The sequence below is a fragment of the Pelmatolapia mariae genome, linkage group LG23 (assembly GCF_036321145.2).
Source record: "Pelmatolapia mariae isolate MD_Pm_ZW linkage group LG23, Pm_UMD_F_2, whole genome shotgun sequence".
NCBI lineage: Eukaryota > Metazoa > Chordata > Actinopteri > Cichliformes > Cichlidae > Pelmatolapia > Pelmatolapia mariae.
Window position 1 is genome coordinate 27,895,965 of NC_086246.1, and position 25,473 is coordinate 27,921,437.

At 41.1% G+C, this 25,473-nt stretch overlaps 1 protein-coding gene across 2 annotated transcripts in view; it reads right to left on the reverse strand.

Moving 5' to 3' along the window:
* LOC134619986 (receptor tyrosine-protein kinase erbB-4-like) overlaps window positions 1-25,473 on the reverse strand; it is a 356,445-nt gene that overhangs the window by 157,006 nt on the left and 173,966 nt on the right. For both annotated transcript variants that reach the window (XM_063465828.1, XM_063465829.1), the window contains exon 2: window positions 14,360-14,511. In XM_063465828.1, the coding sequence (XP_063321898.1) occupies window positions 14,360-14,511 (152 nt within the window). The remainder of the gene's footprint in view (window positions 1-14,359; window positions 14,512-25,473) is intronic.

The window sequence follows — 25,473 nt, forward strand, 5'->3', positions numbered from 1 at the left end:
CTGGTTTGTAAGACCTCACAGTAGGAGGACTGGGAATGAACAGTTCAATCACACCAACAGAAAGGCAAGGTGCACAAAGACACGACGAGTCACAAATGCACACGCATCGTAAGACGCACGGATACATTCTCACACTCGCACGCAGCGTAAATGTCACCGAGGAGCGCAATTTGTTGCTTCCGCTCAGAGCAGCAGCAGCAGTAGTGTGATGCGGGGTGTATTTTCCCAGAGAGAAAGATATTAAAAAGGCGTTGGGAGAAACAATTTACACAAATTCATAAATTAATCCGAGGCTAAGATGCACTTCTAATATCTGCAAAGGGGACTCGGGAGGGAAAAGGCTGGGTGCTCTAAATGTTGGCACCAGTGTGACTTCTCAGTCTGTTAACACTGCACCGGGAGAAACGTTAAACCTCAACAGCTATGTGTCACCAAGTTGAATTAGAACATGTGAGAGGACAGTATTGGGGATTGATACTAAGGTACAGTAATCTGAGTTAGTCCCTGTGCCCACATTTGTGGCTATTAATGTGTTAATGCCTGGTATGATAGCAGATGTGTGAAAAATGCCAACACCCCCTACACACAACCGACACTTAAATGATTATCCCAAAACTGCTAATGAGTGGTATTTAGAGCAAATCTGATCCCACATTTCATTACAGTCAGCAGACCAGCTGATTGTAGCAGTGAATCAACAGTGCTTAACCACAATTTTTTGAGTTGTAGAGTTCAGTTTTACTTAACACACCCAGACCTGGTTACTGCCAGAAATGCTGAATCAAGAAATCACTTAAACAGAACCTTTGTTGCTTCAGGACGACTTGATGTAATTGATGGAACCACAACAACAGTTCACAGCTTGAAGTTCAAGAGCACTTGGAATATACAGCATGATAATGATCCGAAACACACCAGCAAGTCCACCTCTGAATGGACTCAAAAAACGAGACAAAGGTTTTGGAGTGGCCGAGTCAAAGGCTGGACTTAAATCTGATTGAGGCACTGTGACGTGACCTTAAAAGGCTGTTCATGCTGGAAAACCCTCCAATGTGTCTGAACTCAAACAGTTCTACAAAGAAAAGTGGGACAAAGTTCCTCCACAGTGATGTGAAAGAATCGTTGCCAGTTATCGAAAATGCCTGATTGTGGTTCTTGCTGCCAAGGATGGCACAACCTGTTATTAGATTTAGGGGGGAATTTGCATTTACTCACTTTATTTTTGTCTAATATTAAAAATTGTTTAATGATTTGAACCATGTAAGTGTGTCAAATATGCAAAAAAACAAAAACAAAAAACAAATAAGCCAGGAAGGGGGCACAAAAACTTTTTCACAGCATTGTATCCAGTAATTTCTCAGCTTGTCCCAAATTACAGGGAGACATATTGAAAAAGTAGTAGTAGTAACAGTATGCAACTATGACAATTTACATGAGCGTACTGTCATTAATTCTTTTCTAAAATACTAAAGATTTCCCTCTAACTTTATTTTGTCAGTGCTTCTTTTCTCCTTGACTGTAAGGACTTTGGTGCTTTTCCCTCCTATCTTTACATATTTTGCTTCCATCATCACGTTAGAAATAACAAAAATATGGGACCATCAAACATTCAGAGTGTTTCTCATGCACATCATGTGGTCCTTCATATGCAAACACAGCGCCTAAATCAACAATAGAACTATACAGAATTAAAGAACTTCTGTTGGGCACACTGCGGAATATGCAATTGGAAAAAATCTTATAAATCATTGCGAGTCACGAAATCTTTAGGAAATGTCATAAAAATGCAATATGCATACATAATATATCCTGCAGCAATGACTTCATATGCCTTCAAAAAGGCATATGAAGTCAGAGAATGGTTGCACAAGCACAGCAAGACAAAATTGTTCAGTCTCGTGGACTGTGCTCATAATGTAACTTTTCATAAGTTAGCAGATGAGATCAGAGGATTTCAGAAAGTTCATGGGAAGCTGTAGGAGACAAGACTAGGACAAGAGAAACTCCATTATTTATTTGTGTTATTCCATGGCCTTGACTCACTCTAACCTGAATGAATGAGATTCTCATTAGAACAATCTGTGTTTCAAAACTTTTAAGTGAGTGCACCAGGAAAAACATGGGTGTTGGGGCTTCTTGGCTGTATTTATGTTGGTCACCCTAATATATGTAAATGTATGCGGGTTACTTGAGGTATTCTGGTAATTTGATGATGAAAGGAAAAAGATTTTAAGAAGTGGTTGTACAGTTTGGCACACAGACAGGTTGCCAATTTGCCATTAAATGACCATCCTGCAGCAACCACGTCACTATCTGAGAAGGAATTTCTGTTTCAGATCTAAGTAGTTCAGGCTTGACTCTGTTGCCGTTTACATACACAGACAATAGGATTACTTCCACTCAGATCTGTGATTTTCAAAGATGTATTGCAGTAAAATTGCCACTTTAACGCACCAAAGTCACCTTGAAGGTGGCAACTGTTTGAGTGGTTGCAGACCTGGCCCTATCTTCAAAACAGCCATTTCAAAGGCAATAACACTAGAAGTTCATTGCACAGAGTAACAATAATTTTGACTGTGTTGCAGTCTCCAGCCACTGTTTCCCATCATTAGGCCATCATGTCAATAGTGGTGTCCCTCGCTCTCACTAGTAGTTGCCTCAGTCATGTGGGTTGCCCATTTTACATCACCAGTGGTTATTTCACTTGTTGCCACTTGAAGTCGCTGAATGTCATTGATTATCTATGGACTCTGTGGTCAGCGGCATGGCTTTCTGGGTGGATGTCCCGTAAATTTGGCTTCTTTGGTAGGCGCAAATCTTCAAGGCCCAAATCCTGAGGATGTCAACTCGTCAGGGATGGTGTAGCCAGTCATGTATGGTTTGAGTCCATTAGGATTAACAACGGTACGTTCAACCTTTATGACAAATATCTGGTCCAGTCCATACAGGATCATAAAAGATGCCTTTAAAACAAAAGATTAGGTTTTTCTTCATATGAGATAAGAAAAATGCCTTCTTTTGGAGCGAACACCATACATATCTCACACAGTCAGCTGTGAGAGTCAATATCTCCTTTAAACAGCTGTATTTTAATGCCCAGTCTCTCTGTGTTACTCACACTCACATTCAGAAGAAAAGAAAAAAACGTAACTATAATGTATTCATCTCTGTGACTTACCTCTTTGAAGATGAAGACATGCATTTTGTCATCAAACCCCACATGTCAGCGGCAGCGAAGGGATAATTTCAGGATGTGAATTTTAAAAATAGCGCTCACTAATAAAACTATTTGCACCTTGTAATAAGGTAGCACAAGTGTGAGTGAGGAGAAATGCCACACAGTTTGACACTCGGTGAGTCACAGAGCGGGAAATGAACTTGTTGTAGAGGAGGAAAGACGCCGCCAGAGCTTTATCCATTCCTTTCGGCCCCATGCATCTGCCACCATAATTTGTGATAATGATGGCGTCCCAGCAGGGCCACTCTGCGCAGAGTGATTCGGAATTGATTTAGTGCATTAATTACGACCCTGTTACGCCACTGTCATGGACAATATTTTACAATTTGATAAGCAAAAGACGCGCCGTGGGATCATTTTGATGAATTGCGAGGGTTCGGCGGTGGCACGCTTTTATGGTCGTACCTTTTAATTTAGCGGTAATCACTTCCCCCCCTCCAAACCGTGGAGGAAGCAAGACTTTAATTTCACCTCCGAGACCTCTGCTCTGCACCACGTCTGCTTTGATCAGGCAGACAAAAAAAGCAGGCGCGCAGTCGACCACACACAATGACACAGAGGACGAACCGATCCTGAATGTGAGGCAGGTTATCTGCCTTCATGCTTGCGTGAACGTGCGTGCTTCCTTAATATGTACAGCATGCGTGTGTGTGTGTAGGTATGTGCATTTTTTCTGTTATTCCAGCTCCAACTTTCCAGTGCTGGAGGCTAGACTGCTAGGAGTCCAGTAATGAACAGGAGCTGTGACTATCATACCACTTACTAATCCCACCTGGTGCTCAGAGAGGAGGTGCAGCCACCACGGGAGTCAGATTAAACAGTGGAAATCCCAAATTTATGGTTTGGCCTGTTTTTCATTGTGTTTTTACACAATATTTGGAAGTGTGTAAATAATGTATATACACTACGTTACTATGTATTTTATGTGTTCTTCCTCCTTTATTTCTTACCCAACTTACCCAACTACCTGATCATCAAGACTCCTTTTACCAAATAATAAAATCTATAGATACCGTTTTGTTAATAGACTATTCTTATAGTTTGTACAGTGTTGTAAAGAAGTATTTGCCACATTACGATTTCAGTTTTTCAGACAATTTTCAGACTTACATGTTTCAGATCAAACAAATTCTAATGTTAGACAGAGGTAACCTACATAAATACCAAATGCTGTTTTCAAATGATGATTTCATTTCTCGGAGGGACCAAAAGTCATTCAAACTTAGCTGTCTCTGTGGGAGAAAGTAATTTTCTAGAAATAGTCCTCACAGCTGGTTGTGCAACCAAAAGTTTGGACTTTGACCGGGCCACCCCAAAATCTTTTCAGAGCAATTCAGAGGTGAAGTTTCGGTGTGTTTTAGATCATAGTCCTGCTACATAATGCAAGGGCTCCAATGGTAATAGTTGAAAATGTAACCGGATTGAAACCTTTCAAATAGTTTTCATCTCTTTAGTCCACAGAGTATTTTCCAAAAACTCCTGGGGATTAGCCATGGCGCAAACCATTACCAGCTAAAGCTAATCCACCAGTCCATGTAGAGACCAAATGGCACAGTGATTTCATACTTCTACCAACCTGTATGACTGTATGACGGACTTAAATCACGCATGTTTGATATGGCACTGGGATGCTGTAGTAAGACATTGCTCTTCTGAGATTGAACTCATTGTAATGTGCCTAGTAAAAGACAAAACACTATGTAAAAATGTGTAACAGAGTCCAACAGTCCCGGTTTAAGTTAAAATAGACAGTAAAGCTACAATCACTACCTCGCGTTTTGCTTTTTCATACAGCTGCTCAAGGGTCTTCAACATAACCTGAATTGCTGCGTTTACCACTGATCACAGTGAATGATGACCCCCTTCTGAACCTGCTAGAATGTAGAGGAGGATGCCTACTCTGATTAAAAATTACAATGAATCAAGGGGATTCAAATTGGGTGAGTTGATAGGGTTGAGTAATGATGGCAAACTATAGCAGAGCCTGAACATTAGGCTGCTAAGCTAATGTTGGAGAGTGTGTGTTTGTGGAAAGTTAATACACGTCCTAATCAAGGCTCAGAAGAATTCTAATGTGCACTCTCTATTCAAAAGCAGCTCCATTAACTAAAATTGTTCTCAGATACCAAACGTTTAATCACAATTAATGGTTGAAAAGTGTTTTCCATTAGCTCTCTCTCTCACACACACGTTAATCAGATTAAGCTCTTAAAGTGGTCGGATCATGCCATTTACCCAAATTTCTGTAACTACACATAAATAGTACACAACTTTATATTTTTAACAGAAGTACCGCTGGCACTGTTATCCAGCCATTGACTTAAACACTTCTCCATGTAGGGTCAGAGGGGAACAGGGGTTTTTCCAGTGCTGGTTTGTAAGAAGCGGGGTATATCATGGATAGTTTGGCAGTGCATCAAAAGGGGCTTATAGCAACACCAGATTTGGCTAAACACTGTTGCTACTCTAAGATGCTTAACTTGGAAGACGATACACTATTCTGTAAGAAAAGGTAACACAGTATTTTAGATGTGATGATGTCCATTAGATTGGACACTTATGATCACTTTCTGTCTTTATCAAATCAATCAGATATTTCCTTTATAAATGATTTGTCATACTCAACAAATATAAGGCTGGGAAGTTCTGGTATTGCTGTAAAGGTTGAAAGAGATGTTACAGCGCTGTGCAAAAGTCTTTAGCCACCCCTCATTTCTTTATATTTCGCTTCTGAGGAGCCAGACTTTCTGGGAATGTGCTGGTGGTTTTGATCAATAGCTCTCCAGGGTTTCTAAAGGTATTTTAAAGTGCTTCTTTTCAAATGACTGCTTTTTCCACTCATTTTCAGTCCAGTCCTTGTACCTGACCATTTTCAGAGGAATATTTGTTTGTTTGTTAAGCTGCTCAACACTGAACTATGAACCATTCAACATAAAAAAGCAATGCCTAATTCCAGGGATGAACCAGTTTTATGTCTACACATAACAGACATACTGGCAAAGAACCAATTTTAAATTGTATCTTTAGGCACTTTGTTACTAGCAGCCTGTCACAAGAACACATCATTTTCTCCCATTTCTTTACTTGAATCTATGAAAAATACAAAAGGTAACATATTTAACTGATAACAGTTTTTAACCATGTTGTACCAACAAGGTGATTCCCAAAGAGCCAAAAATATGGCATGATCTTCAGTAACTATCCGTTGAAGATGAATAGTAACTGAAAATCATCATGGAGCTGCATTTCAGTCAGTGGTGTTGAGGACCTTGTCAAAATTGATGAATTATGAACACAGAAAAGCACTATTAGATTTTGATGCACCATGCAAGACCATCTGGAAAATATTTGATAGGCAGCAGCTTCATTTTTCAGCATGACAATGCTCCCCAACCAAAATGCCAATGCAGTAAAATCATACCTGGATAGAAAAACACACAGTAGAGCACTATCAGTCATGGATCGGCCTCCCCGGAGCCCGGACCTCAACATTATTGAAGCAGTGTGGGATCATGTTGACAGAGAACAGAACAAAAGGCAGAAACATCCAAAGAAGCCTGGAGAACTATTCCTGAAAACTACTTAAAGAAATGATGAAAAGCAGCCTAATAGATAGACTGTGCTGAAGAATAAAGGTGGTCACACCAAATATCGACTTTCAAGCTCATTAGAATTGGGCAAACTCTGTTTTTGCCTTATTTTTGGTATTTCTATGAATTTTCACCTATTTCCAATTTTCCAACAAAAATATAAAGAAATGAGGGGTGGTTCAAGATAGTTGCACAGTAAAGTACATTGGGTAGATACAGTTCTTAGTAAAAGGTGTTTTTTTGTTCTCACTGATGTTACTTAGACATAGGCCCCAAAGTAAAACATCAGGCACTTTGAAAATGTGTTATGAAACAAACATCAATGCACCAACGCCTGATAGTCGTAAAAATGATCAAGGCGTGCACCTCGGTGCTCAAATAAAACAGCTGCACCTGCAGCAACAAAGCAGAAGTAATAACTTGATCCAGTCTAAGCAGCAACTTACATGAAAGGAGGCATTTTTGCTCACTTTGCTAGCTTTTGTTTATCTTTGGCAATCAAAGAGATAGAAAGGGTGGAAATGACAGAGCTGCCAATGCTTAGCTGTCAGACATCAAGATGTTTTTGGTCGTTTGTGTTCATCCTTTTGTAAGTCTTTAAAAAAAAGATTGGTAGAGTAAGTGCACACATATGTTGTAGCTCTAAAAAGATGCATTACGGATAATAAAAACACATATTATGGCCAAATGTTTTCTCATGCCTTTGAAAATGTATGAAACAAGGCAATCATTGCGACAAATAGAATGCTTCACTCATTATGTTTTTCTCTAGTCTCTACTTTCCTGCCATTCTTCTTCTTAAGAGATTACTTAACTCTAGGCTCCACTCTGGTAAAGGAGCCAAAATTTTTTTTAAATAAATAAAGAACACAGAGTAAAATGTTCTATTTTTCTTCTCTTGGACTTCGACATCTCCATTATCCGACAATTAACGAGCTATAAGATACATCAGGGCAGTGCCACCGTGATCTGGCAGGGTGCTGGCTGGCACGAGCAGGGTGCTAATTTTCCCAGCGTTAAGAGCTGTAATTATGCAAACGCTGCTGGGCGCCCGCGAGGCGCTAACAGCCCCCCATTCCAAGCGACAGTCCCAACCTTTTATGAGCTCCTCAGCGGTTCAGAGGCTAATGAAACTGTACGATCCACCCAGCTAGTAAGCCCCCCCTTCTTCCCACTGTCGCTCGGGATCATGGTGTCATTACGTGGTGAAGAGGCCCTGTGGCAGCTATTGAGCAACGTGGAGCACAATAGCATGAAACACTTATAGAGAGCAGGGACGGAGAGTGAGAGAAAGTACTTGACCTCCACAGTGGCCCCGTACAGTACCTCTCTCTGTCTCTCTCCATGTAAATAACATCCCTCACTTTGAGGGAAGAGCTCTTCTCTCAGTCTCACCCCCCCCCCCCCCCCCCCCCAAAAAAAAAAAAAAAAAAAAAAAAACAGGCAGCAAACACCCACAAAGCACAGCACAGAGGGATTTAGAGTCATTGAGAAGCAAGTGGTGGAAGATTCTGCAATTATCAAATCAAGCTGACGTGAGACAATGAATAGATGCTTTTAATCAGTGATGAAAATATTTACAAGTGATTCTCTTTATTCCTTTTGCCAGGTGCCATTAGGCTTGGAAACTCTACTGGAAGATTGGAACATCAGAAAAAATAAGGAATGATAAAACGTTGCCTGGTCTGATGAGTCTTGACTAGGATCAGAATTTGATTCAAATAACCCGAAAGCATAGATCCGTCCTGCTTTATATCAACACTTCGAGGTTTTTGGTGTTTCTTGGCACACTTTCAGCCCCTCAGTGCCAACTGAGCATTGTTTAAACACCACAGCCTACCTGAGGATTGTTGCTGACCATGTTTATCCCTTTATAACCACAGTGTACTCATCCCCTGATGGTTGCTACCAGCAAGGATAACACACCAGGTCACAAAGCTCAGATCGTCTCAAACTGGTTTCTTGAACATGACAATGACTTTGCTGTACCTTCTTGAATCAATGCCATAAAGAATTAAGGCAGTTTTGGAAGAAAAGGAAGTCTAACCAGGTACTAGCAAGATACACCAAACAAAGAGTCTAGAATTTAGGTAGTGGACTGTTTAACACAGGACTCCACACAAGTCCAAGTTCTAGAGGTCAAATTGGTTTAGGATTTGGTGACTATGAAAGCCATAGCATATGATTTCTATAATTTGAATGCTAAAACATTTGCTGAGCCCCCTGGGCCCTATGGGTCAAAGGCCTGTTATCCTAGAGGAGACTGCTTCAATGGAAAACAACAACGTTGGCATAGTGGCCCCACGGCATATAAGGATTTCCCCTAGAACATCATTCTCTATAATATTATATTTCAGAAGCTTCTAGATGTTCCTCGCTGTAAAAAAGAGGCCACACCTTGAGAAAGTACACAAAGTAAGTGTCAGTATAGTATATCATAACTAACTAGGATGAATGGCAAACATGTTGAAGGGCAGACACGGTGAAACAAGTGTGATAGAGTGGAGTCTGAATTACTGCCTCGCGGTAAATTAATGGCATAGGACCGCACTCTCAGACAGAGAGGCGAGCGATCAGAAGAGCTCTGAATAATGACACGGAGAAGCCGTAATCTCTGACTAACACTCCGATCTCAGAGGGTTAGAGCAAGGACATAAAATAAGAAAAATCCCTCCAAATCCGAAGAGGTTATGACGTAAAAGAGCAAGGAGGAAGGTTCATCAAAGAAAACGAACAGCACCACTCTGAGCCGAGTGACCTTTGCTCCCCTTAAGCGTGGCCTCGTTCGGATGCACGTATATGCATACAGTAAGAGGCAGCAGACGTAGTCTCAGGATGTACGCTTTGAGAATAGCTGAGCTGCAGAACAACTGAACGCTTTCATTTTCAGCTGAAAGCCTTTGGTGGAAGAAGTCTCTTTTCTCGCCTGTCTCATCTGACTTTATATTTTCCTCTCTCCTCTGTTTCCCGGCTGTGCTGAATCGAAGTCACATCCTCGCTGCCATTCTTTAAAAAAAAAAAAAAAAAGCGAGAGTTTGGAAATGAGTCCCGGTTAAAAAAGCTGTATCTCTGTTTTCTCTCTGTCTCTCCTTGCTGGTGTTTGCCAGAGATAAGCTCAGTAAAGAGTGTCTCCGTCTGCATGTCGACATAGAGTATACACCTCAGTGACCGTGTCATTCATCTCCCTTTATTGCTCAAGACTGTGTGCGTGTCCAAGAATGTGTGTTTGTATCCCCAACTTGTGATGGATTCAGTCCTCTTGGGGGAACTTTAGAGAGAGTTTAAAGCGCACCCTGCAACACGAGCGCTTTGCCGCGTGACGTTTTCGTGGCTTCGTGGATAGACACCCGGCCGCCGCGGCGCTCTCAGCTGCAGACCTGGCATCGCGCCCTGTGTTTTGCAGCGCTAGCCGGCAGATTGATCCGGCTTTAATGAAGAGTCCTTCAGCCTAGGTGACATCATTAGCTGCTTGTGGGCCACTGCGGGCCACTTGGCGCGGCTCCTCGCTTCACTTCTGGGAAAATAGGTCATTGTGAGTGACAGACAGACAACGTCCAAGGGAGCTGGCCAGCAAACTAGAAAGAGGGGGTATGCCAGGCAGCAGCATGGTGATGCCCTTCAGACACCTGTGACTGTGGTCACAAAACATTCATCTCTCTGCTTAAAGTACTTCTAAAGAACCACCGACACTTTCAGAGAGAAGTTTTTACTAAGCACGAAAACGTCTGGGAACTTTCGAGACCTGATACTGCTTGTTAAGAATTTCAGCTGACAGTGATGATAGTGATGCCACTTCTTATCTATGACTAATATCTGCTTTGCCCTTCACCTGAGTTCCTTGGTCTTATAGTTATTGGTCAATCCAATGAGTGCATTCAGACAAATCCTTACTATACTGCAAACTTGTTGAGAGCATGAAGGGACATTTCTAATATGTAATATTTGAAAGCTACATTTTATACATCTAACAGCAGTAGTTAAATAATATATACAGTACATTGTTAATGTATGAAATGCTCTGATCAACCGGAAAAGTCAATGTAACTGAGTTCAGCCCTGCACATCTCCGGCATAATTTAAGCCCTGTATTACAGGATGTGAAGCATTAACTAAAATAAGTACATAAAACAGGCATCAGTGATACTGGACACTGTTGTGACACTGATGGAGTTGGAGGTGGGTTGCAAAGCGATTTGCAAATCCACAGCATATTGATGAGCTAAAGCATCATCAGCCAGCTGTGTTAAGTCTGTCTAACACTGATCTTCCAGGATTGTAGGCTGGGCCTGACTTCATGGCCTGTATGACCTGATAATAAGATCTATTAAAATCTTCGTTCATACCCTCATCACATAATTTCTATTCGCCTTCCTCTGGATTAGACTGGGGTCGACTTGGGGGCAGCTGACCTCTGCATTGGCAGTAATTTAATACATGTGACCTCACATCAAAGCCAAGAAATCAAGACATTAAAGGCTTCAAGTATCTCCTTTATTTAAAACTGTGTTTTGAAATTTGACATATTTTCCACACAGGAAAGCTGCACAGTGACTGATAATGCTCCACCTGTGTGGGCCTATAAGGTATGTGAAAAAAAGCATCAGGATGTATTTGTAAGTAAAAATTGGCCCCAATCTGCGATATCTGAGTGCACTGAACAGAGGCAGAGACTAAGTAAAAGTCAAGGAAATGTGCTTTAGAGCAAAGCTGCACCAGAGAAGGCTGCAGAGCCATATCATCCATCTAACTGTCAGCATCTCACCAGGCTAAAATCACCATGCCTTCATGTCTGTCGCTGCCCTCTCTTCCTCACTTCTGCCCTGTATCAACCCCCCCCCCCATTCATAAACACACAAACACACACAATAGCTGCACGCTGTAATTTTCACACAGCAGCTGTTTTTGCCTGCCATAAAAGTGACATCCCTCTTGCTCTTCTCTTTCCTCTCTCTCCTTCTTTTCTTCTTTTTTTACCTCTCCATCCCTCCGTGCCGTGGCCATCCATTCGTCCATATATACTTTATGTTCCTCCCAAGCTGCTGATTTTCCCTGTCCTAGCGTTTCCATGCTGCCTGCGGCTCAACGTGTTTGAGCCTGTGTGCTGCGCTCAGATGTGTGTATGTGCAGATGATGTGCTGATGCTGAACTTTGCATGAACCATTATGCATATGCTCCAAGTTTAGGGGCAGTATTTTAAGTTGCAGACTGACAAGCAAGAGGAACAGGAAGCAGCGTGACTTCACTGCTTATGGTTAAGAATAGAAAACAATTTCCATCTGGTTTTGTTTGGTGATCAACAAGTCAGAACTGATTTTTATTGATTTTGTCTATGCAACTTTTTAAGCGCTGGTAAACTGTACCGAGCTTTAGAAGGGTCCATGAGTGAGCTTTTAAAAATCCAGGTGGGGTCTCACTGATTTCTTGTAACCAATAGGATTACTGCTTTACGACTGCCCCCACCCCCCCACACCCCTCCCGCTTCACTTTCAGTTAACAATCCCCCAGATGCCTAATTGTTTCTCTAATGATGCTGGGCCTAATGGGACTGTTTATGGTATTCATTTGATAGCTCTGGCCCAGTAATTAGACTGCACCTCACTTCATTAAACAGCAGGGAGGAGGGACTGGGCCTGGTGGCACATACAGTATGTGTGCATGCAGTAGAGAAAAAAGTGAATTTTAAAACACAGGCCGGATGACACACACACACACAGAAACACACACACTCCAAAAGCAGCTGCAGACCCAGGAGATGACTGTGTTCAGCTGGAATGGCGATGGCACTTTGCATTCAGAATGCCTCTCATTTGCCTGCAGTCTTTCACAGACGTTTCTTCCATTGTAATTCTTACCACTGCCTCTTATCATGAGTTCTATTGTACTGCGATGTGTTGTATTGTCTTGGCAAAGGGCTTCAATCAATATCTATGGGTTCTCTTGAAGTGAATAAAATTCTCAACCCTTTGCTTGTTAAATTATTGTAACTCCCACCAGATAAGAGATTCAGTGAGTCAGCTGCCTTGAATGCAAAAGCGTTGTCTCTGAAAGGCATTATCCAACTTTTTAAGAGTTTGTTAAATTGGTTATCTTTTAAAATGCATTTCATTCAGCACCTCTGCAGTCCAAAAAAAAGGGGGGGGGTTATCTGCAGTAGTTTAAATTTGGTTGCTCTGCTGGCATGGAGAGCACTGAGAAACACTGAGAGAGACCAGTGCAGAATGTAGCAAACATCAGTGACCGCTCGTATACTGACTGACTCAGAAACAGCACGAAAAGGAGGGAGAGGGGTGGAGATGGGCTCCAAAGTGGCTTGCATGTGTGCACCAACTACAATTAGCTCATATAATGGTCCTTATGTGCCATTTTGCCAGCTGGATGTGTTCAAAGCATCTACTGACCCATTGGGTGATGTGGGCTGGCATCACCTAATGGGTCAGATTTTTGCAACTGACCATGTTCTATATACATTTGTGGGAGCGCCTTAACCTCCTAAGACCCGAACTCTTCCACGACATGCATTTTTAATTTCTCTTTGATATTTGGACATATTGGGGCCCAATGAATGTAAAAACAAAGAATTTCCAGATTTTTTTTTTTACCTTATTTTTGTTTTTAAGAAAAATGAGAGCCACAAATGAGGATATTCATTTAAAATTTTGATAGAACAGTAGCAGTATAATGTCCTCATAAGTGGATATCAGGCCCATGTTGAGCAAAATTGAGTATTTTGGTCAAAATAACCAAAAATGTGATGTCCACATATGTGGACGGCAGGTCCTAGGAGGTTAAATATAGAAAGAGAATATTTAAATCAGACACGCAAATCGATTTACCAATATTTGCAACATGGAGTTTATGGCTAATTGCATCTATATTTAACACCAAAAACAAGCACGTCTATTGATGTTGAAATGAACTGACTGTGTTTTCTAAATCTTGACTATAGTATATATTTGGGTCTTGTAAATATGCAATATAGAATCATTTTACTCAACGAATGAACTCTAATGAGTTGAGAAAACCTTTTCCGTCTGTGTGCGCCATGTTAACCTTACATCTTGAACGTAATCAAAACTGGGTTAAGCCTCCTGACTGGGATCTCTGTGTCCGACTGAGATGCCGAAACATTCCAGCTCTTTCTTTGTGTCTCTAAAAATACATTCCAGTCTCATCTCTGTCTATATTTAGCCACTACCACTTTTACTATCCACATTTGTAGTCCATGATTTATGCATGGTTTTGCACAATGTTGAGTCAGTGAAGGTTTAAGAGGATTATGCCTTTATGAATCTAAAAATCTTGATTTAGCACTGACCATAAATTAGTGAGTGTTTACGATGGAGAAAACAGAGAATGAGTGAGCAGAGACAGAGCCTGAGCGCTCTCATTGTAAAACATTCACCGTCCTTCTGCCTGTCTCTCTCCGTGGTCCTGAATCCCATCTGTTGCCCAATACAGAATGCTAAAACCCCCAGTCTTTCTCTCTTGCTCGCCATCTATCCATTAAAGCAAGACAGTTTCACCACCGTACCTTGAGGAAGGAGAGGTTGCGGTTTCGATCAATGCTGGTAATCTCCAGATTCCCCATGACGACTTCGCAGTTCTCGTAGAGCTTCTTCAGGGTGCGGTACTGCTGGTCCAGGTCAGACAGTGTGCTCAATTTGTTCTCTGTACCAGGACAAACTACACACAAAAACAGAAGAAGAAGAAAAAAAAGGGTCACGTTTGAGACAATTTGTCTTACAGAGCATATTAACTATGCTGACAGATTCAAAAAGGGAGAAACGCAAACAGTGTAATTAATGATTTTCAGCCATTCATGACCACAGTAGTCATTATGCTTAAAGGCCAGCAGGCTAGCTAACTTGATTACATACATACACAACACTTAAAGGTCAGCACAACCAGTTAACCTAGATAACTTAAACAGCTTTTTGTTTTTTGCCCCTCTTGTAAAACTGATGGAAAATCCCATATATCTGATCTCACTCTATTCTATAACTACAGCCACGGCTGCACATGGTGGAATTTGTAACTAAAGCACTTGTCTGCTGATGAATCGCTTCACTGGCGTGTGCTCCGAATGCGTTAGAATGAAATCAAGACAAAGAAACATCCAGGAGTGGAGATCTGAGGACTAAAACCGTGTGAATACGAGAGCTCGACACAGTGAAAGAAAGTGAATGAGGGAGGGCTGAAGGACAGAGGGAACAGTGGGAGGGAATCGAGGATTGAGGGATTACATAAATTGCTGAAAGGGGAGTGCAGCAGACGTGACCCTGGACAATGAGGGAGACGCGAGAGTGAAGACTTGGGGAGGGACAAGTGGGGTTAGAAGGGTGGATATCATTTCTCTGAGGCACTGACCTACAGTCTAGGTCTGGCACCGGCACACCGTTTAATCAAAGATATTCAAATTGCATTGGTTGACCTTTACAGAGGGTTTCACTTGGAGACTTTACTTGGCTGACGAGATTACAAGACTTTGAAGATATTATGGGGAGTAGACACGGCTCTGTTGGTGTGTGGGAACCCCGGGCAATTAGATAAGGGTAGGCTTTTCTCCCAGTTTTAGCTGCGTGCACAAAAACAACCATTTTTGTTCCCTACCTTACTGCAAACTCTATACTGTAGAAAGGCATGAAAAGCAAGGGAACTTTCTAAGAGTCAAGAGCAACACCATAATGCCACAAAACCAGCCACGCATTTATTCATCAAAAGAAGAGTGAAATAAAGAGAAAAAAGGAAAATAATACAAAAAAGTAAATAAAGTTAATTAAAAGATTCTACAAATATAGCAAAAGTAATAGAAATAGACATTAAATACAGAAAAAGTGCAACTTTTTAAACTTTTTGCAACACACAGTGAGGACAGACAACGCAAAAATGCAACTACACGAGGAAATTAAAACATCAGAAAATACACGAGACAAGACAAATAGACTACAATGATTTTATAAATTAATTATTACCTACATTCATTTTTGATGCTATTTTGTGTTTGAATATAAATTTATTTATGACTCATTTATTTTAAATCTTGACAGTTTTGGTCCCCCATATTCAACTCTTTTGCTGAAATAAGTAATGTAACTGGCTGTCTGCAGTGCTCATGATAAATGCAACACAATCGACTAATGCAGTGGCTACCACTGTAATTAGTTCCTCATATTTGCGCCCATCAAGCCCTCTTTCCGTCCCTGCCAGCATTTCCACCAGTCACTCAAGCTCCCCAGCCTCAGTCCTGCGACCATCTGCTCCATTCAGCTGGCACGATCGCCATGTTACCGCAGGCGTGACCAGAGGTTTGTGTGTCGGTGTGTGCGTGCGGTGTGGCACCAGGATGGAGTTTGGCTCAATGTAATTAAACTGCTCATTAAAGTTTGTCAGCAGTTCAACTTCGAATAGGTCTTACTTTAAAACAGGATAATCGCTTTTTTTTTCAGATACAGCACCGACTGTTTAAATGAGCAGAAGTGAAGGAAATAGAGATTGAATGAGCCTATTGTGTCTTATGTAGAGCAAACATTAAAATTTCCCATGGACAAAGGCAAACTAGAGTGGTGAATATCATGGTAAAGGAAATGTTTCCCATGCCTTCATTCACTCACACCAGATCATATACGTATGGTTTACTATTAACTTATTATGCATTATATATCCAATTAACGATGATATTTTTCATCAAACAATGAAACATGATGTCCTTAAAATTTCCTGTTTTGGGACCTTGGATAAGGAAAAGGCTAAAATACACTTAATCTTACGTAAATAGCACTCCCCGATGGCAGTGGACTCCCTCAGCAGGACAGCATGCCCTGCCAACAACGGAATAGCTTGAGGAACTTGAGAAAAAGTCCAAGGCCTTAAATCTCTGGCTGTCTTCCACAGAGTTTCTTTTGTCCCCCCCCCCAACCTCACCACCCCCAATTGGTTGCAGCAGATGGCTGCCCCTCCCTAAGCCTGGTTCTGCCGGAGGTTTCTTTCTGTTAAAATGGAGTTTTTCCTTCCCACTGTCGCCAAGAACTTGGCCATTGGGGGTTGTCTGATGTTTGGATTTTCTTTCTATTACTCTAGGATCATTGTAATGTAAAGGGACTTAAGGGAACTGTTGTTGTGACACTAAATCTATCCAAGCATCGATGGGATGAAGCAGAACAAGCCCAAATGCTAAATTCAAACAACCCATAGGAACCAATGGATCGAAAGTCTGTATCCCAGAAAACACCCTACATCCATGCCCCATTGGCAGGATTGGGACCTAAACAACAATAATCAGGCGGTTTCAACTTTGTAGCTGACTGCTCCGTAAAAGAAAGTCTAAAGTCTGGTCCTTACCAGGTCTTAAAATTGGGAAAATCCAACCCTCTAAGAATACTGCTAATGTCTTTTTTCCCTCAGCGTTGTGCCAACACACACCTGAATGCTTCAGAACAGCAAGCCAGAAGTTTTGTTTTTATAGAGGTGCTCATACTTGCTGGTTCAGATAATCAAGTGCATTTGATTACCCGTTTAATTCCACTGGAAGCAGTAAAGGTGGACTTTTTTGTATTTACCTAATTTTAAGATCTGCTAAGATCTGCTTTCTGTTAGCCCCCCTGTCTCTGTCTTCACATCTCTGTTTTTTTGGATATTTCCTGCTTTACTTTGAAGGTTTGTCTTCCATCATGCCTTCTATCAGTTTTACTTCCTCCTTTGTGACTGTCCTGATTGTTTCCCCCTGTTTCTCATTCACAGTCAGCCCTCAGTGCATGAACACTCGTCCTCCCCTCTGTCTTTGTCAGGGCGTCTGTGTATACTCCCTCATGTTCCTCTCTGGGTTATTTCTTTTGGCTTCCTACTTACTCCCAGCTCCTCATGTTTTTGCTTCTTTTTAAAAAATGTTCTTTGCATTTTTGGACTTTGATTAATTTGAACCGTTGATCTGTTAAAGTTTGGTTTTATTGAAGCCTCTGCACGCCACCATTCGTGACACATAATTGTCTGAATGCTTCTCTTTGTGCTTCAGTGTGTTTAAATGACTTTTCATGTGTTTTGCATCCTTCCGGTACTTTGTACGTCCGTTCACTTTGGCTTCACTTATCTTGTTATGCACTTTGCATGATGTGTCTGATGGAAATTTGGATTTAATTAAAACTGTACCAATTAGACAGGAAAAAAAAAACGAATACCCCGTTAAACGAAAAATTCAAGTTACAAAGGCACTGAACGGCAATATTTCTGCCCGTGTTACGGCAAAATGCCGTGTTACGAAATCCGCTGACTCTGATTGGCTGAGCCCAGAATGCCTACAATGCCCACAATGCCTTCCGAATCATGTGACAACCCCTTGGCTTTTGTACTTGCGCTTCGCTGTTCCACTTGAACGACGTATTGTTGTTGCCGTTAGCAATTAGCCTATAGCCCATCGTTCACTCAAAAGGCGCGATGGGTGCTTCGACTTACGAAAATTTTCGACTTACGAAAGACCCTTGGGAACGAATTAATTTCGGGGTTCCACTGTACTTGATTTTTGTGTTTGAAAAAGTTATATTTTTGCAGTTGGTGCTGTTGATCGGTCTTTAGATAACTTATTTTACCTCTACTATATAAATTATAATCAGTATTTTATGATCATCTATGTGTTACTTAATCTAAAACCAATTCCAACCTAAATCTATATGAAGCTCAAAATAATGTAAGTTAAACTTTTTATGCCACGACTGCTGTCCTTTAGTATCACCCACTTGCGTTTCTCCTCCTGCTTGCATATTTTTTAAAGCCAAAGTTCACATTTTCACACTCAATAGCAAGAAATTCAGGAAAAGAGAACAAAAAAAAAAGAAAAAGACAGAAAAAAAAGACAAAGGGCTATTGCATAGTTGAACTTGGCCTCATATTGAACAACAATGAGAGCTCATAAACTCCCATATTGCTTTATGGATCGTTGGCTCTGCAAAGATGAGCGCACTTCCTCTCCTCTGTGATCCACCATATTGCTGTGGGTACAGGATGCATGGGGCCGAATGGCAGTGAGGGGACCTGAACTATGGTGATAAATGAGATTTGCTGACCACACACACACACACACACACACACACACACACACACACACACACACACAGATTAGTTATTAGATGAAATGATTTAAGAGTGGCTACAAACTCAAAGGAAGTCTGTGCGAGGCTCTAAAATTGGTCTGATCGATAAACGCGTGTGTGTGTTTGTGTGTGTCCGTGTGAGTGAGAGGATATATTTTTTTCTGTGTGTAGAGATGAAAGGTTAGCGAGGGTTCTGTAATAATCTGTTATTGAAACCTAGTTGCAAGTGTGTGTGTGTGTGAGAGAGAGAGTTTGTGTGGTGATAAAAGATCAGAGGGGAGAGGTGAAAAGTGAGGCGAAAACAACTCTCAAAAGCCAATATCAGCCAGCCGCGCGCACACACACACACACACACACACACACACACACACACACACACACACACACACACACACACACACACACACACACACACACACACACAAGAGAGAAACAGCATTCATTCAGAGTGAGTAAGCAAGGTAAAACCAAGCAAAGGAACAAAATCGAAAGAAAGAGAGACACAATCTTTTATTTGTGAGAACGAGAACGACGTCCCCGAGCATTAACATTCACACCGACGCGCTCTACTGTAAATGCTCTCTTCTCTGGGCTGGTTTCAAAAGTGTCCGAATCCATCTGCTCTACATCTCTCTCTCTCTTTCTCAATTCTTAATTTCTTTTTCTCTGCCCCTTAGCCATCCATTCCTTTGTTTCTGTCCTCTCTATTGTTCTGTCTCTCTCCCACAACCATCGGTGGGAGATGTAAGTATTGAGCTGCAGCTCTTTTCCCCGTTAAACCATCAGGTGACACGAGGCCGTGTCCACTTGACGGCTCAGGTGTGTGCGTTTGTATCTCGGTGTGTACAGTCTGGGAGCTGATATATGCCAGGCAGGACAATGGGTTGAATATACAACGGTGTTTTTTTGCAGAAACACAGGCCAGGCAGAGGGGTGCATTACATAAACTACTTTACATTTACAACACAGAGAAACAGCTCAGCTTATTCAAACGGAAACTCAAAACATGGAAAAGAACCTTTAAATGCCAGTGCACTTCTTTCAGTGTACTGTGCCTCTTACTCTATGGCTGAACCCCGGTGACCCTGAATTGGACTAAGGGAAGAAGTTGGATGGATGGAGGATCATGCAGTTTTTCTTGTACAGGTAGCAACTAGAAATTTCTGGAACTGTGAAATCCTGTCATCCATCTACTGTATTCATTCATGCATCCATCCATGACTTAAAAATAAAGCCCAATAAATTCTGTATTCAAATTAGGATTTTGGTTTAAATTTTGTACTGAATATTTTTGTTTCAGGGTATCCTGTATCCGGGCCATCACAGACCCTTTTCATGTCAAATTTGATACACATGCAAGAATATAGCTTGTGATTTATTTTTCTTTTCTGTAATTGGTTCACCAACACTAACCCCAAAACTCCCAGTAAAACTGGGCCTTTAAACACTTTCAAACAAAGTTGATTTGTGTGCAAATTTTGCAATCGTGACTCTACAGTGAGTGACAATCTCTTGATAAATGTTATTGGTCAGTCAGTACTTTCCAAAATGCATATTTTGCATAAACTGAGTTGATTAAATGGATTAAGGTTAGCTAAATCTCACGGCCACAGTTAAAAAGACTGCCTGTTCACAGAAAACAGTCTGTAAACAGCAGGCTCTCATGTCAAAGTCACATGCTTTGTTGACCAAACCATCAACTCCTCCTCACGAGGCCTGGCAGAGCTACAGTAGCGTCACACTGTTTTGCTCCTTCCAGACAGAGCCATTATTCATCCGGCCACGCCAGCTCCTTGTCAGGCAAAAGGTAAACATAGGTGGTTTGGTGCACTTAAACAAAGAACTGGCACATTTATCAGCAGCAAGAGTGAAGAAAGGAAAAAAATGGGCAGAAGCCACAGGAAAGAAAAGAGGAAACAAAAACAGACAGGACGGTGAATGAAGCAGAGAAATGAGACTACACGTTGAACAGGTGCAGAAATGAGACAAACAGTAAAAAGAAAAGAGAGAGCGAGCCACTGGCAAGACTTTTTCATAGTAAAATGATCACACCCTCAGCAGTAAAACAGACTGCAATGACTCATCACTTTACTAGAAGTGATGTTCTCAGTTACGCTGATGACGTTTCCAGCTTTGTAACTGGAAGGAATGAGTGATATTGATGGCGGCTAATAAAAAACAAGGAGGATGGAGATTTCATTGTATTTATTCACAGTGCTGTACACAGTCTTTAGCAGATTCTGAAAGTGGAGATTAATGGGGAGAAGGTACAAGTAGAGACATGCGAGTGTATGCACAGTGATTTTGACACATTTCTGACCCATGCATGAAGTAAAAGACGAAAGCACTTTCTCACTGAAATATTGAGCCGTGCTTGTTCTCATTTCGCACTCCATCTCTTCCTTACAATCCTTTCCTTCTCTCTGCGTCTGCTCTCTTATCATGTTTCTGTCCTCCTGTTGCAGGTTTCATATTTCCAAAGTTCTCCTCTCTCCTTCCCTTACCGCTCTCAGATACTGTAAAGAGACTGAACAGTAAGCAGCGAGGCCGTTATCAGTTATTCAAAATTGCACCTGATAATGTAGTGGATCATTTTTCTGTAAATCCCGCTCGGTTTGGGAGGGTAATTCAGGGCTCTGTCACGACTAAATACAAACAGTTATGTCTGAGAGAACAGCTGAAGTAAGAAGTGCTTTTTTGTAGTTGTGAATAACATAACCTGTCGGAGTTAGAGGCAGATACAATTGCATCACCCACTGGTCTGGTAAAGCTCATTTTGTAGTTAAACATTTATGCTTTTAAGATGTCGGTGTCATGAAACCGGCCATTGAAAGCAACAAGAGGCTTGAACTGTAAAACTGTAACCAAATAGCCTTCTAGAGCCATGTCAGTGATTTAAAACAACTTTATAATAAAGATGTTTTAAATTGTGACCTCCTTAGCCACATCGTTTGTTACAATGTTAACATATAGTTTTATTTTTGCTGATTTTGTTGACAGGACACAGGCCGAAAAAATAGGACTATTACCCAGTAGGCTAATAACTTTACTATGAGCTGTAATGTGACGTTACATTATATTAATTTATGTTATATCATTGTATATAATGCTAGCCCAAAGTCAAGAGTGCTGTGACCCGATCTTCACTCTAAATCTTGCCTCTAATCAAAATACAGGAGAAATTGATGGGTTTCCTTAAAAAACAACAACAGGTTTTTGGTTATAAATTGTTAAAGCTACCCAGTCATATGCATAGCGTTAAGGCCAATGTGCAACCCACAGCCCACCAGGGCTGGCCCACACTTTGGGAATCGCGCCTTTAGACTAGGAGCACAGTTGTTTTCACAGTGGAGATGCCAGCTCAAAAAGACAAACTAAAAAGTAAGCAAGTAAAAAAGTTGCTACTTGCTGCATGTTTCTTATCAACGATTAGGGATGGAGCGGCAGCTGCAGTCCATTTTCCACGTGTAGCTTTATTGTTCCCATCGGTTCTGGGAGAACTAGCCTCGCTACATATGCTAGCTGTGGTACCTACAGTACTAAAACAAAAGTAAGTACAGTTGCGTTTTTATAATTTTGGTATTGAAATCTATAGTAGGTATGACATCCCTATGTGCAGCATTCAGTTTTTACAGTTTTTTACTCTAAATGGTTGTGCATTTTTGAAAAATGAAAATTATGTTGTATTCAGTAATACTTGAAACTACTAATTGAGACAGTAAATACAGAAAGAATGTGGACAACTGTGGATGTAGATCACTAGGAAGTAAGGTAGTTTTAGACGTCTATGTATTCTGCCAATTGTTTTGTAACAGGAGAACTCACCCCCTGCTGGCCATTAGAATGAATGCAGGTTTGAGACACTATAGCAGGGGTCAGCAACCTTTAACACCCAAAGAGCCACTTGGACCCGGGTTCAACGTAAAAGAAAACACTGGGAGCCGCAAATACTTTTTGACATCTAAAATGAAGATAACACTGTATATATTGTTTTTTACCTTTATGCTTTGTGTGAACAACTAAAGTGTGTTGCTTATGAAATCCATGTGCTACAGAGAAAATTACATTTTATTTATGTAATTAACACATTTTGAACTCTTAAAGAAATATAACAAAAGGAAAGACACCCAGCTGAACTAAAATGATCCATGTAGCAAAGAAAAACTGTTGTGAGCTGCCACCCTTATATCGCCTTTGGGCTTTTGAAGCCTTGACCTGGCTTTTAAAAAATATTTGGAAAAAAAGCACTATGCTGCTAAAAAATGAAAAATAGATATTTGCAAAATTCTGCCTAAATATGTATTTTATCTGGTTAATGTGTGTGGCGTGGTCTGCAGTGCCGCTGCAGGGGAGTTGGACGCACCTGAGTGGCACCCGCAATCACGCCTCGCGGCCTTAAAGTCTGTGCTCTCTCTGCTGTTGTGTTGTCAGGCTGTGAGCTGAAAAGCTACAGCCGGCTGTATGCGTACAGCAACCGTGTGTGAAAAGTGGTCAATAAAGAAATGCTGAAAAGCAGCGGGTCTGCCGTGGTATGTTTACAATGGAACTTCTGCTCCTGAACCTCTGCGCACAGCGTCTGCAAATCAGGGCTGTACGAAGTCACTTTCATCTTTACGCAAATTTACTGTCGTCTGTGAGGTGTGAGCGGTGTTTGTTTTTAACATAGTTCACGGTGGAGAATAGCTGTTGACATAATGTGGATCCGAAGATCCATAATTGGCCTACCTGGGGTTGAAAGTCTCGATAAATGCACGGCGTTTCGGCGGGTACACCGGCTTCCGCGAGAGTGACGCTTATTTTGAGCGATGAAAAAATAATAAAATATAATTTTATTTTTATATTTCAATATCACAATAATCTTCCTATTTAGAACTACAAGTTAAAAAAAGAACTAAACACAAATAAAATACACTTCAGCTAAATACTTCTAATTTATTTTCCCAAACCACCCGGAGGCGCAGTATAAGGACAAAAGAGCCGCATGCGGCTCCGGAGCCGCAGGTTGCCGACCCCTGCACTATAGCATTAGCTTCATATATAAATGCTGAACTAATCACTTGCTAATACCTTAGTAATGCTTAATAGTGTGACATTATTATAAAGTGCTACCACTTTTATTTATATTCATATTTATTTTATGCATTATTCTATTTCACAGACTGTATTGTGTTACTTGTTATTCCATCTTTTTCCTCTGATCGTTAAGGTGCATGTATGAAGGGTGCCATATAAGTTAAAATATATATGTGTCCCAAAAGTCTGACTTCTTTTCTTTTTTCATCTATGTTAGAAAATTGAGATTAAGAACTACGGGAATACTGCATAAATCTTTAAACAGCAGAAAAGGCTCTTGCTTGTGGAGCTGTGATGGTGGACTGAGTGGGTGGTGAGGCAGCAGCAAGGGTCGGCAGACCAGCATGAACATGACATGACAGGTTAAAGAGGGCAGGTTTGGTGCTCGGGCACGGGGTCACAGCTCTTTTCAAAGGACGGTTTTGGAGCTGCTTTAGCTCACAGTTAGCTACACCCACATCACCAAGGACATCTGCTACACAAACTGCAAGAAAAACATCTCGAGTTTCCTTCTGAAAAGCAGTGTGCACGGGGTAAAAGTTTGCAGCAGTTGGTTTTAGCAGCATGAGGGGCAAACATCCACTTCCATCCTGGATTTCTTAGACTTTTTAAAAAATGTTATCAGAGGATGGCAAGCAAGACATCTCTCAACGATGAAACGCAAATCTAAAGCCCACAGTAATGTGTTGTCAACTGAAACTGACAGTGGATTTACAAGCATGTTTGTTATCCAGTGAGAATGTGATGACATGAGTGCTGGAAAAGTAATGTGATTCTTGCGAATCGTGGAAAACTTTGAGTTATTCACCTCTCACGTATTTGTTTTGGTTCGAAGCTTCAAAGCAACGGCACAAACCCCTGAACTTTCTTAACCGAGGTCACAGTCAAACATGGCGTACGGTCTTAGCAGTGTGATCCCTTATGCATGTCAGGGGAATGGCTCTCAGTTTGTGAGAATTTATGCTGCTTTATTTGTGCCGCTTTAGGACAGTCTGATCAATAAAGGTCAAAGAAAACAATTTCTCCCAAGTTTGAAAACCAATAACTGCACTTTTAAAGCAGAAAAAAAGTTTTTTTGTTCTTCTTTACTACACAAGTGTTTAGCCCTGAAGAGGAAAATATGACCTGACACTCGGAAAATCATTTGGTGCTCTCTCAGTCACCTTTGCAATCATTTCAAATTCATTGTTCGGAATTATTGATTAGACCGGTCTGCACCAGAGAAATAACAGAGGGGAGCTATTAAAGTAGGTCCATTTCTTTTTAAAGTAAAAATGAGAGAATGATGCCAGTGGATGTATGATCATATCCTGCATGCTGATTTTTAATTTTTTTTTTAGATTTAGGAGGTCTTTGTTCATTTAAGATCTCGTCAATCAAAACATTACATCATAAGGTCATCTACAGGCAGCTCCACCCACCTGCTGTTCAAACCTTTAGTTTACAAGGGGCAGCCAATCGCAAGCAAAAGAAATTAAAGGGAAAGGAACTT